Source organism: Crassostrea angulata, chromosome 3, assembly GCF_025612915.1.
Source record: "Crassostrea angulata isolate pt1a10 chromosome 3, ASM2561291v2, whole genome shotgun sequence".
Taxonomy (NCBI): domain Eukaryota; kingdom Metazoa; phylum Mollusca; class Bivalvia; order Ostreida; family Ostreidae; genus Magallana; species Magallana angulata.
The window spans coordinates 40,246,329-40,260,320 of record NC_069113.1 but is presented as its reverse complement, the minus strand read 5'-3'; the positions used below and the strand labels follow the sequence as shown (position 1 = coordinate 40,260,320).

General features: G+C 35.1%; 2 protein-coding genes across 2 annotated transcripts in view; both read right to left on the bottom strand.

The window, feature by feature from the left end:
- LOC128176883 (tyrosine-protein kinase SRK2-like) overlaps positions 1-2,080 on the bottom strand; it is a 36,007-nt gene extending 33,927 nt beyond the window's left edge. Inside the window, exons 1-2 of the mRNA XM_052843415.1 lie at positions 2,068-2,080; positions 1,176-1,319 (exon numbers count right to left, since the gene is read on the bottom strand). Coding sequence (XP_052699375.1) covers positions 1,176-1,319; positions 2,068-2,080 — 157 coding nt within the window. The remainder of the gene's footprint in view (positions 1-1,175; positions 1,320-2,067) is intronic.
- Positions 2,081-6,302: 4,222 nt separating this feature from the next.
- On the bottom strand, positions 6,303-12,606 carry LOC128175995 (calmodulin-like protein). The gene is made up of 3 exons (XM_052841946.1): positions 12,500-12,606; positions 12,293-12,377; positions 6,303-6,856 (listed from the first exon to the last, which is right to left on the bottom strand). The coding sequence occupies exons 1-3, from the start codon at positions 12,512-12,514 to the stop codon at positions 6,597-6,599; spliced, it is 360 nt and encodes a 119-aa protein (XP_052697906.1). The 5' UTR covers positions 12,515-12,606; the 3' UTR covers positions 6,303-6,596.
- Positions 12,607-13,992: the final 1,386 nt, after the last annotated feature.

The window sequence follows — 13,992 nt, the reverse complement described above, 5'->3', positions numbered from 1 at the left end:
CAAACTTGAATCTACACTATCTTAGGATGCTTCCACACAAGTTTCAGCTTTTCTGGCCAAATGGTTTTTGAGAAAAAGATTTTTGAAAAATATCACCAAATTTTCAATAAATCCTAATTATTTACCTTTAAATTATTGTGTGTCCCTTTATTTTAACGCACTTGAATCTCATTACCCAATGATGCTTTGTGCCAAGTTTGGTTGAAATTGTCCAAGTGATTCAGGAGAAGAAGTTGAAAATGTAAAAAGTTTACAGACAGACAGACGGACGCCGGACAAAAAGTGTTCAGCTCAGGTGAGCTAAAAAAGGCTAATTCCCAAAATCATAAAATCATTAAATTCCTAATCCGTTGCGGGGGGTTGGGGTAGGGGGGTTGGGGTAGGGGGGTAGTGTAGTATACCTGTAACTAAAAAAAAAACCCTCCTATCTACATGTACCAATGCAAAATAATTGTTCCCACCAAAATCATGAAATTCCTTGGAGGGTAGGTAGTATACCTATAAACGCAATTTTCAATATCACTCTTAATATTTACTTATTTTCATTTTAATTACTTACATTCTCCTTGAAATGTGGGGGCGGGGAGCGGCACCTTCCTGATACTTCAATTTCTTACATGTAAATTAAAGAAATACTATGTTTGCTGCGAGAAACAGTGGGGGCAGGGCTGGTCCCTCCCTGATGCTATGTGCCTGATGGTTAGGTATAACTTTGCAAACAAGTGGAGGGGAGGGGGCTAAGCCCCCCCCCCCTTCGTTCCGACGTCTATGATTACTATCTCATTTTATTATACCAAAATATTTTTGACAACCAGATGTAATTTACATCCTCTCTTCGTATATACTGGATTATATTTTGGGGAGGGTCGATGGTCAACATCTACCATAAACTTTTTAAAAATGATATTTTTTGGTCATAAACATTCATTAAGTAAAGAATAACTGCCAAATAGTTTAGCCTAACATATTAAAACGTTTTAAAAATGATATTTTTTGGTCATAAACACTTATTAAGTATTGAATCACTCCAAATATTTTAGCTTTAACAATTTAAATATTTCACACACAATGTAGCTTTATAAAAATTAAGCTCTTTGTTTTACGGAGGCGAATAGAGACTAAAAATGGCCGCGACCATACAGTCCCCTTAACATCCGAAAAGTTTTGAATTTCACCAGTTTCTGCGACAGATGCGATCAACTCCTCTGCGTCCTTCTTCGATGGATTGAGTCCTATTCCTCGCATCACTTTGATAAGCTCTGCTTTGTCAATGACGCCATTTTTGTCATGGTCAATGAAGTCAAAACATTCTTTATATACTGAGAAATAAAGCAAGCATTAAAATTGTAATGCTACATAGCGTTTTTTGGTCTCCAAATTCTAATAAATTCAAAATCTTAATCATGCGTGAAATGCAATCCAAATTTATCAAATTAAATATATATATATGATCTGTTTTCATGACTCATAAGATATGATTCATTTTGCTGTAAACTTTTATTTTGTAAAAAAACCAAAAAACAAAAACAAAAACAAAAACAAAAAAACCCGAACAAACAAAAATAAAACATACAAACAAAAAAATCCATCAATTTTAACTTTTAAATTTGGGTTTAATTCATAAAGTTACAAATGTATTTCATATGGAGCTCTTCTTCTTAAGGAGATCAATTCAGTAAAAAACAAATTGCTACGACCATCAAACCCTCTATCAGCGACTTATTGAATATGACTTATTGATTATGACTACAGACGTTTTCATACCTTCTTCACAAAAATACAAGAGGCTTTTCGAATAAATATATGTAAAAGTTGGGTTCTAATCTGTTTACTTAAAGATTAACTCTATATACTCCAATGTAAAACTTTGACCCCCCCCCCCCTTTGTGGCTCCACCTTACCCCCGGGGACCATGATTTGAACAAACTTGAATCTACACTATCTGAGGATGCTTCCACACAAGTATCAGCTTTTCTGGCTAAATGGTTTTTGAGAAGAAGATTTTTAAAGATTAACTCTATATAATCCTATGTTAAAATTTAACCCCCCATTGTGGCCCAACCTTACCACTGGTGATCATGATTTGAACAAACTTGAATCTACACTATCCTAGGATGCTTCCACACAACTATCAGCTTTTCTGGCCAAATGGTTTTTGAGAAGAAGTTTTTTAAAGATTAACTCTATATACTCTTATGTTAAACTTCGACCCTCCCCCCATTGTGGCTCCACCTTACCCCCGGGGACCATGATTTGAACAAACTTGAATCTACACTATCTTAGGATGCTTCCAAACAAGTATCAGCTTTTCTGGCCAAATGGTTTTTGAGAAGAATTTTTTAAAGATTAACTCTATATACTCCTATGTTAAACCTCGACCCCCAATTGTGGCCCCACCTTACCCCTGTGGACCATGATTTGACCAAACTTGAATCTACACTGAGAATGCTTCCACACAAGTTTCAGCTTTTTTGGCCAAATGGTTTTTGAGAAGAAGATTTTTAAATATTAACTCTATATACTCCTATGTTAAACCTCGACCCCCAATTGTGGCCCTACCTTACCCTTGGGGACCATGATTTGACCAAACTTGAATCTACACTATCTTAGGATGCTTCCACACAAGTTTCAGCTTTTCTGGCCAAATGGTTTTTGAGAAGAAGTTTTTTAAAGATTAACTCTATATACTCCAATGTAAAACTTTGACCCCCCCCCCTTTGTGGCCCCACCTTACCCCTTGGGACCATCATTTGACCAAACTTGAATCTACACTTTTTTAGGATGCTTCCACACAAGTTTCAGCTTTTCTGGTCAAATGGTTTTTGAGAAGAAGATTTTTAAATATTAACTCTATATACTCCTATGTTAAACTTCGACGCTCCCCCCATTGTGGCTCCACCTTACCCCCGGGGACCATGATTTGAACAAACTTGAATCTACACTATCTGAGGATGCTTCCACACAAGTATCAGCTTTTCTGGCTAAATGGTTTTTGAGAAGAAGATTTTTAAAGATTAACTCTATATAATCCTATGTTAAAATTTAACCCCCCATTGTGGCCCAACCTTACCACTGGGGTTCATGATTTAAACAAACTTGAATCTACACTATCCTAGGATGCTTCCACACAACTATCAGCTTTTCTGGCCAAATGGTTTTTGAGAATAAGTTTTTTAAAGATTAACTCTATATACTCTTATGTTAAACTTCGGCCCTCCCCCCATTGTGGCTCCACCTTACCCCCGGGGACCATGATTTGAACAAACTTGAATCTACACTATCTTAGGATGCTTCCAAACAAGTATCAGCTTTTCTGGCCAAATGGTTTTTAAGAAGAATTTTTTAAAGATTAACTCTATATACTCCTATGTTAAACCTCGACCCCCAATTGTGGCCCCACCTTACCCCTGGGGACATTGATTTGACCAAACTTGAATCTACACTGAGGATGCTTCCACACAAGTTTCAGCTTTTCTGGCCAAATGGTTTTTGAGAAGAAGATTTTTAAATATTAACTCTATATACTCCTATGTTAAACCTCGACCCCCAATTGTGGCCCCACCTTACCCTTGGGGACCATGATTTGACCAAACTTGAATCCACACTATCTTAGGATGCTTCCACACAAGTTTCAGCTTTTCTGGTCAAATGGTTTTTGAGAAGAAGATTTTTAAATATTAACTCTATATACCCCTATGTTAAACTTCGACCCTCCCCCCCCCCCATTGTGGCTCCACCTTCCCCCCGGGGACCATGATTCGAACAAACTTGAATCTACACTATCTTAGGATGCTTCCACACAAGTATCAGCTTTTCTGGCTAAATGGTTTTTAAGAAGAAGATTTTTAAATATTAACACTATGTTCTCCTATGTTAAAATTTAACCCTCCCCCCCCCCCCATTGTGGCTCCACCTTCCCCCCGGGGACCATGATTCGAACAAACTTGAATCTACATTATCTTAGGATGCTTCCACACAAGTATCAGCTTTTCTGGCTAAATGGTTTTTAAGAAGAAGATTTTTAAATATTAACACTATGTTCTCCTATGTTAAAATTTAACCCCACATTGTGCCCCCACCTTACCACCAGGGACCATGATTTGAACAAACTTGAATCTACACTATCCTAGGATGCTTCCACACAACTATCAGCTTTTCTGGCCAAATGGATTTTGAGAAGAAGTTTTTTAAAGATTAACTCTATATACTCCAATGTAAAACTTTGACCCCCCCCCCCTTTGTGGCCCCACCTTACCCCTGGGGACCATCATTTGACCAAACTTGAATCTACACTATCTGAGGATGCTTCCACACAAGTTTCATATTAACTCTATGTACTCCTATGTTAAAATTTAACCCCCCATTGTGACCCCACCTTACCACCAGGGACCATGATTTGAACAAACTTGAATCAACACTATCTTAGGATGCTTCCACACAAGTTTCAGCTTTTCGTGTCAAATGCTTTTTAAGAAGAATTTTTTAAAGATTAACTCTATATACCCCTATGTTAAACTTCGACCCTCCCCCCCCCCATTGTGGCTCCACATTCCCCCCGGGGACCATGATTCGAACAAACTTGAATCTACACTATCTTAGGATGCTTCCACACAAGTATCAGCTTTTCTGGCTAAATGGTTTTTAAGAAGAAGATTTTTAAATATTAACACTATGTTCTCCTATGTTAAAATTTAACCCCACATTGTGCCCCCACCTTACCACCAGGGACCATGATTTGAACAAACTTGAATCTACACTATCCTAGGATGCTTCCACAGAACTATCAGCTTTTCTGGCCAAATGGATTTTGAGAAGAAGTTTTTTAAAGATTAACTCTATATACTCCAATGTAAAACTTTGACCCCCCCCCTTTGTGGCCCCACCTTACCCCTGGGGACCATCATTTGACCAAACTTGAATCTACACTATCTGAGGATGCTTCCACACAAGTTTCATATTAACTCTATGTACTCCTATGTTAAAATTTAACCCCCCATTGTGACCCCACCTTACCACCAGGGACCATGATTTGAACAAACTTGAATCAACACTATCTTAGGATGCTTCCACACAAGTTTCAGCTTTTCGTGTCAAATGCTTTTTAAGAAGAATTTTTTAAAGATTAACTCTATATACTCCAATGTTAAACTTCGACCCTCCCCCCATTGTGGCTCCACCTTACCCCCGGGGACCATGATTTGACCAAACCTGAATCTACACTGAAGATGCTTTCACACAAGTATCAGCTTTTCTGGTCAAATGGTTTTTGAGAAGAAGATTTTTAAATATTAACTCTATATACTCCTATGTTAAACCTCGACCCCCAATTGTGGCCCCACCTTATCCCTGGGGACCATGACTTGACCAAAATTGAATCTACACTATCTTTGGATGCTTCTACACAAGTATCAGCTTTTCTGGCCTAATGGTTTTTGAGAAGAAGATTTTTTAAATATTAACTCTATATACTCATATGCTAAACTCTGATCCCAAATGTGGCCCCACTTTACCCCTGGGGACCATGGCTTGAACAAACTTGAATCTACACTATCTGAGGATGCTTCCACACAAGTTTCAGCTTTTCTGGCCAAATGGTTTTTGAGAAAAAGATTTTTGAAAAATATCACCAAATTTTCAATAAATCCTAATTATTTACCTTTAAATTATTGTGTGTCCCTTTATTTTAACGCACTTGAATCTCATTACCCAATGATGCTTTGTGCCAAGTTTGGTTGAAATTGTCCAAGTGATTCAGGAGAAGAAGTTGAAACTGTAAAAAGTTTACAGACAGACAGACGGACGGACGCCGGACAAAAAGTGTTCAGCTCAGGTGAGCTAAAAAAGGCTAATTCCTAAAATCATAAAATCATTAAATTCCTAATCCGTTGCGGGGGGTTGGGGTAGGGGGGTTGGGGTAGGGGGGTAGTGTAGTATACCTGTAACTAAAAAAAAAACCCTCCTATCTACATGTACCAATGCAAAATAATTGTTCCCACCAAAATCATGAAATTCCTTGGAGGGTAGGTAGTATACCTATAAACGCAATTTTCAATATCACTCTTAATATTTACTTATTTTCATTTTAATTACTTACATTCTCCTTGAAATGTGGGGGCGGGGAGCGGCACCTTCCTGATACTTCAATTTCTTACATGTAAATTAAAGAAATACTATGTTTGCTGCGAGAAACAGTGGGGGCAGGGCTGGTCCCTCCCTGATGCTATGTGCCTGATGGTTAGGTATAACTTTGCAAACAAGTGGAGGGGAGGGGGCTAAGCCCCCCCCCCCCCTTCGTTCCGACGTCTATGATTACTATCTCATTTTATTATACCAAAATATTTTTGACAACCAGATGTAATTTACATCCTCTCTTCGTATATACTGGATTATATTTTGGGGAGGGTCGATGGTCAACATCTACCATAAACTTTTTAAAAATGATATTTTTTGGTCATAAACATTCATTAAGTAAAGAATAACTGCCAAATAGTTTAGCCTAACATATTAAAACGTTTTAAAAATGATATTTTTTGGTCATAAACACTTATTAAGTATTGAATCACTCCAAATATTTTAGCTTTAACAATTTAAATATTTCACACACAATGTAGCTTTATAAAAATTAAGCTCTTTGTTTTACGGAGGCGAATAGAGACTAAAAATGGCCGCGACCATACAGTCCCCTTAACATCCGAAAAGTTTTGAATTTCACCAGTTTCTGCGACAGATGCGATCAACTCCTCTGCGTCCTTCTTCGATGGATTGAGTCCTATTCCTCGCATCACTTTGATAAGCTCTGCTTTGTCAATGACGCCATTTTTGTCATGGTCAATGAAGTCAAAACATTCTTTATATACTGAGAAATAAAGCAAGCATTAAAATTGTAATGCTACATAGCGTTTTTTGGTCTCCAAATTCTAATAAATTCAAAATCTTAATCATGCGTGAAATGCAATCCAAATTTATCGAATTAAATATATATATATGATCTGTTTTCATGACTCATAAGATATGATTCATTTTGCTGTAAACTTTTATTTTGTAAAAAAACCAAAAAACAAAAACAAAAACAAAAACAAAAAAACCCGAACAAACAAAAATAAAACAAACATACAAACAAAAAAATCCATCAATTTTAACTTTTAAATTTGGGTTTAATTCATAAAGTTACAAATGTATTTCATATGGAGCTCTTCTTCTTAAGGAGATCAATTCAGTAAAAAACAAATTGCTACGACCATCAAACCCTCTATCAGCGACTTATTAAGGTCTTCCGTTTCCAACGGAAGACCTTATAGTTTTCGTACGATTTCTTATTATTATTAAGGTCTTCCGTTTCCAACGGAAGACCTTATTGTTTTCGTACTGTTTCTTATTATTATTATTAAGGTCTTCCGTTTCCAACGGAAGACCTTATTGTTTTCGTACTGTTTCTTATTATTATTATTATTATTTTTTTCCACAAAATTTGTGCACGCGATATCTCGAAAACTAATCGGCCGATTTCGACCATTTTTTCACAGATGATTGCCAGTGGTCATAATTCTAGAAGTTTTTTGAAATTTTGAAATCGTCACTTCCGGTTCCGATTTACGGCCGATTTTGTAAGTTTTTACGACCCATTTTGTGCAGACATAAACTCAGAGACTATAAGAGATATAAATATGAAATTTTCAGGATAGGTAGACCATAGTTTGAAGATGTGCAGAACTAATTTTTTTTGCGCCAGTGGCGCCATTCCTTTGAGCTCGCCTAGGCTCGAAAATTGGATACGAATTTTGCATCAAAAACTTCATACATTTTGATCTGTATCTTTTTATCAGTTAATATTTTGTTAAGACATATATAACAAAAGTGGTAGATAATCAAAAGTTCTTTCCAACAAATTTAAGAAAAAGGGGCTGGCCCCTTTATTTAGGGGCCAAAACACTTATAAACTCTAATACAAATAACTTAATAACGATAAAGATTTTGTAATGCATTATAGAAGCAAAGTTGTTGATCGTACCAATATCTATTAGAAAAAATCATTGCCACGCCCATTTATTACGTAATTAGGGATTTTTAGGGGCCAGAGTATTTAAACTTTGACGCAATATAACTAGAAAAGTAAAAATATTTTGTTAGACATCGTAGAAAAGAAAATGTTTGAATTTATGATTTAAATCGATTCCACTTATCACAACACGAATTTCCGTCCCCATTAGGGATCTAGAGGGCTGGCCCCTTAAATATTCAAACATTTGTATCTCAAAAATGATAAACAATTTTTAATAGATGTAAGAACAAAAAATGTTAGAATTTGTAAGACCTTTCGATTGAATTCAAGAAAAAGGGGCTGGCCCCTTAAATTAGGGGCCAAGACACTCGTTAACTCTATTACAGATAACTTAAAAATGATAAAGATTTCGTAATGCATTATAGAAGCAAAGTTGTTGATCGTAACAATATCTATCAGGAAAAATCATTGCCACGCCCATTTATTACGTAATTAGGGATTTTTAGGGGCCAAAGTACTTAAACTTTGAGACAATATATCTAGAGAAGGAGACATATTTTGTTAAGCTTTGTAAAAGAGAAAATGCTTGCGTTGATAATTCTAATCGATTCCATCAATCAAAACACCAATATATGTCCCCATTAAGGATCTAGAGGGCTGGCCCCTTAAATATTCAATCATTTGTATCTCAAATATGATCAACAATTTTAGATACGTGTAATAACAAAAAATGTTAGAATTTGTGAGACCTTTCGACCGAATTCAAGAAAAAGGGGCTGGACCCTTAAATTAGGGGCCAAGCCACTCGTAAAGTCTTTTTCATACACCTTAAAAACCATAAAGATTTTATTATGCATTACAGAAACAAAGTTGTTGATCATAACGATATCAGTTTGTAAAACGCATTGCCACACCCATTGATGACGTAATTATTGATTTTAGGGGACTAAACTCTTAAATCTTTAATATGCAAAATGTGAAAAAGCAAAACACTTTGTTATGCATTTTAAAGGATATTGACAATCGTATACATTATCTGAAAGGGAGTGTTTGAGGTGGAATTCAGAAATTTTATTGATATTTTAATCGTATCGTTTAAAAATTGAACGGAAGACCTACTCGTTACTCGTAACGAGATCGTATCTAGTTATTATTATTATTATTTTTTCCACGAATTTTGTGGACGCGATTTCTCGAAAACCATTCGGCCGATTTCGACCATTTTTTCTCAGATGATAGCCAGTGGTCATAATTCTAGAAGTTTTTTGAAATTTTGAAATCGGCACTTCCGGTTCCGATTTACGGCCGATTTTGTCAGTTTTTACGACCCATTTTGTGCAGACATAAACTCAGAGACTATCAGAGATAGGAATATGAAATTTTCAGGATAGGTAGACCATAGGTTGAAGTTGTGCACAATGTAGTTTTTTTGCGCCAGTGGCGCCATTTCTATGAGCTCGCCTAAGCTCGAAAATTGGGTACGAATTTTTGAATCAAATTTTTCATACGTTTTGATCTGTATCTTTTTATGAGTTGATATTTTGTCAAAACATATATAACAAAAGTGGTAGATAATTGAAAGATCTTTTCAACAAAATCAAGAAATAGGGGCTGGCCCCTTTTTTTAGGGGCCAAGACACTCATAAACTCTATTACAAATAACATAAGAACGATAAAGATTTTGTAATGCATTATAGAAGCAAAGTTGTTGATCGTACCAATATCTATTAGGAAAAAAACATTGCCACGCCCATTTATTACGTAATTAGGGATTTTTAGGGGCCAAAGTACTTAAACTTTGACGAAAAATAACAAGAGAAGTATACATATTTTGTTAGACATCATAGAAGAGAAAATGTTTGAATAAATGATTTAAATTGATTCCACTTATCAAAACACGAATTTCTGTCCCCATTAAGGATCTAGAGGGCTGGCCCCTAAAATATTCATTCATTTGTATCTCAGAAATGATCAACAATTTTACATGGGTGTAAGAACAAAACATATTTGTATTCTCAAGACCTTTTCAAACAAATCAAGAAAAAGGGGCTGGCCCCTTTTTTTAGGGGCCAAGGCAATCGTAAACTCTATTACAAGTAACTTAAAAACGATAAAGATTTTGTAATGCATTATAGAAGCAAAGTTGTTGATCGTACCAATATCTATTAGAATTAGAAAAAATCATTGCCACGCCCATTTATTACGTAATTGGGAATTTTTAGGGGCTAAAGTACTTAAACTTTGACGCAATATAACTAAAGAAGTAGACATATTTTGTTAGACATCATAGAAAAGAAAATGTTTGAATTTATGATTTAAATCGATTCCACTTATCAAAACACGAATTTCTGTCCCCATTAAGGATCTAGAGGGCTGGCCCCTAAAATATTCATACATTTGTATCTCAAAAATGATCAACAATTTTAGATGGGTGTAAGAACAAACATTGTTAGTATTCTTAAGACCTTTTCAAAGAATTCAAGAAAAAGGGGCTAGCCCCTTTTTTAGGGGGGGGGGGCAAGAAACTCGTAAAGTCTATTACAAATTACATAAAAACGATTAAGATTTCGTAATGCATTATAAAAGCAAAGTTGTTAATTGTAGCAATATCTATCTGGAAAACTCATTGCCACACCCATTTATTACGTAATAATGGATTTGTATACATTATCTGAAAGTGGGGAGGAATAATTCTAAAATTGTATCGATTATTCATGGTATGATTTAAAACAGAAATCGCAAGGAAGACCTACTCGTTACTCGTAACGAGATCGTATCTAGTTATTATTATTTTTTTCCACAAATTTTGTGCACGAGATTTCTCGAAAATTATTCGACCGATTTCGACCATTTTTTCACAGAAGATGAGACTTGATGTAAACTTCATACGTTTTTGAGATTTTTTCTGTCAGCACTTCCGGTACCGATTTATCGGCCATTTTGTCTGTTTTCACGACCTATTTTGTGCAGAGCTGATCTCAGAAACTCTCAGAGATATGACTATGAAATTTTCAGGATAGGTAGTCTATAGTTTGAAGTTGTGCACTATTATATTGTTTTACGCCAGTGGCGCCATTTCTTGGAGCTCGCCTGGGCTCAAAAATTGAGTACGAATTTTCATTCAAAATCTTCATACGTTTTCATCTGTATCTTTTTTTCAGTTAATATTTTGTTAAGACATATATAACAAAAGTAGTAGATAATTAAACGTTCTTTCCAACAAAATCAAAAAAAGGCGCTGACCCCTTAAATTAGGGGCCAAAACACTCGTAAACTCTATTACAAATAACTTAAAAACGATCAAAATTTTGTAATACAATATAGAAGCAAAGTTGTTGATTGTAGCAATATTTATCAGGTAAAATCATTTTCACACCCATTTATGACGTAATTAGGGATTTTAAGGGGCCAAAGTACTTAAACTTTGATGCAATATATCTAGAGAAGGAGACATACTTTGTTAGGCAATGTAGAAAAGAAAATGTTTGCATTGATGATTCTAATCGATTCCACTAATCAAAACTCTAAGGTCTGTCCCCATTAAGGATCTAGAGGGCTGGCCCCTAAAATATTCAATCATTTGTATCTCAAAAATGAACAACAATTTTAGATGGGTGTAAGAACAAAAAATGTTAGTATTCGTGAGACATTTCGATTGAACTCAAGAAAAAGGGGCTGGCCCCTTAAATGAGGGGCCAAGACACTCGTTAACTATATTACAGATAACTTGAAAACAATCAAGATTTCAAATATCTTTGGTACCTAGCCTTTTTACAAAATTGATACCAGCGAGATTTTAGTCACTGTAAGTGATTGAGACACAAAGTTTTATAAATGATAGACAATCGATTGAAGATATATTTAACGGGCTTTCTTTTGTCAACCGTCACTTCCGGTACTCACCAGAAGAGTTCAAACAATTCATTTTTTTCACAAGTTTAACTGATTATCGTTGGTGTTTCATCTTCCATGATTAACAGTAGTGTACACTAAACAAATGTATAAAAAAGCCTAGCTTTTATTTTCATAAACCTCTTTTGTTCGTCCGTTTTCGGTCTCGAGACAAAAAACCTAGATTCACCAAGATCGCAGATTTGGCAGAGAATATCGATATTTCATCGTATCATATGAAAACAAAATCGGACGGAAGACCTACTCGTTACTCGTAACGAGATCTAGTTGAATATGACTTATTGATTATGACTACAGACGTTTTCATACCTTCTTCACAAAAATACAAGAGGCTTTTCGAATAAATATATGTAAAAGTTGGGTTCTAATCTGTTTACTTACTTCGTTCTGATTTCTCTTTAAATTTTGGAAAGCTGAAACCATCACCCTCCTGCAAACATTCCCCTGGGTACAGGTTGACCACATCCTGAAAACAGAACAAGACAGTACATGTAAAAGTGGACGGTACCAACGTTGTTTTCCTTTGTTGTTCGGTTTTTTTTTTATTCGATCTAATGCACAAGTCAAAACATATTCAATGAACTTTACCTCCTCGTCTGCCATAGTTCTGGTTATTCTATCGGGATGTTCTGGTAATTCTGTCGGGGTGTGCTGCTGCACCAAGCAGATCTGATACCGATCGTTTTTCCACTTAGCCCGGATGTAAACAATTGGATAATCTGTCTGGCTGTGCAAACAGTCCCTTTACATCGATCTGAATATGGGTGACACATAACAGCATAAGAATGCAAGTTACAACATACAATGTATTTTTAATCAATTTTGGTAGACACATTATCTGCTAAAAGATATGGTTTTCAAATGTTAAATTTACAGGTCCCAGAGATTGCATATTGGAGCAATGAAAACTGTGCAAAGTGAGACATTGAAACAATACTTATCACTTTATATTTGCATTTACAAATATGCTCCCTTACATGAACCTATAGATTAACGAAAATGTTCAATTCTGTGTGAACTTTTTTATGAATTCAAAAGCTTGTCGGTTGGATTATTGTAAACATAAAAATTGATCAATTTTAACAATTGTAAACAATTTACCTTTTTTCAAATCAATCAAATGTATAAGTAATAAACAGCAATGTTAAAAAGTTCAACAGGATATGAACTTGGTTGGTACATGATCAAACCTTCTAAGAAGCCCTTCGGGTTTCACAGGATTTGATCACTTGGCCAACTAAGTTCATGTTCCGGTGAACTTTTTAACTTGCTGTTTATTTCTTAGATATAAACATGTACATTTTAACGCCCAGGTTTACTTTACAGATAATTATGCAGTCATATATTTTAATGAACAAGATAAACCAATCTATCGGAGTATTTAATAGTGTAGTTTCATCTGTATTTGTTGAATACCAATTTTTGGTAAATTTCGTAAATTCAAAAAATGAAAATTCAATACTTACATGTTTAATAACATATTCTATTTATAGGATCATTGGCCACGAGTTTATTTACCCGAATTCCTTGAGACTATGATTTTTACTAAATCAACAAAATTCAATGCCCACAAATATTATTAAAACTACTGAACGTGCATGGTGCATTATTTCAGCAAAGCAATTGTTGATCATACAGCCATGAGGACGGCAAAGTCATTCCTAGTTTTGTGCATATATTCAGTTAATGCTCAGATATTTCAATGTGACATGAATATTAACTCTTTATAACGTGAAAAATAAGCTTGTTTGAACGAGAAACTTTTAAAACTTGTTAAAATTTTACGAGACAGTTATCTCATTATATAAAAACATAGCCTCTAGAGGCACGGGAGCCTATAGGGGCCTACACTTGTGTCTTTATTACGGAATCGTATAGGAGCCTACACCTGTTGTTTTATCACTTAGACATTGATAAATGGTACTAGTACTTTTATATCGTCTTTCCAACATATAAACTACATGTTACGTCTTTTCATTTATACAAATAGTTCGTAATTGTACTGATATGAAATTACATTATTAAAATCACTTTATTGTAATTGATCAGTTTTTTTGCTATCCGCTATATCGACATAACAA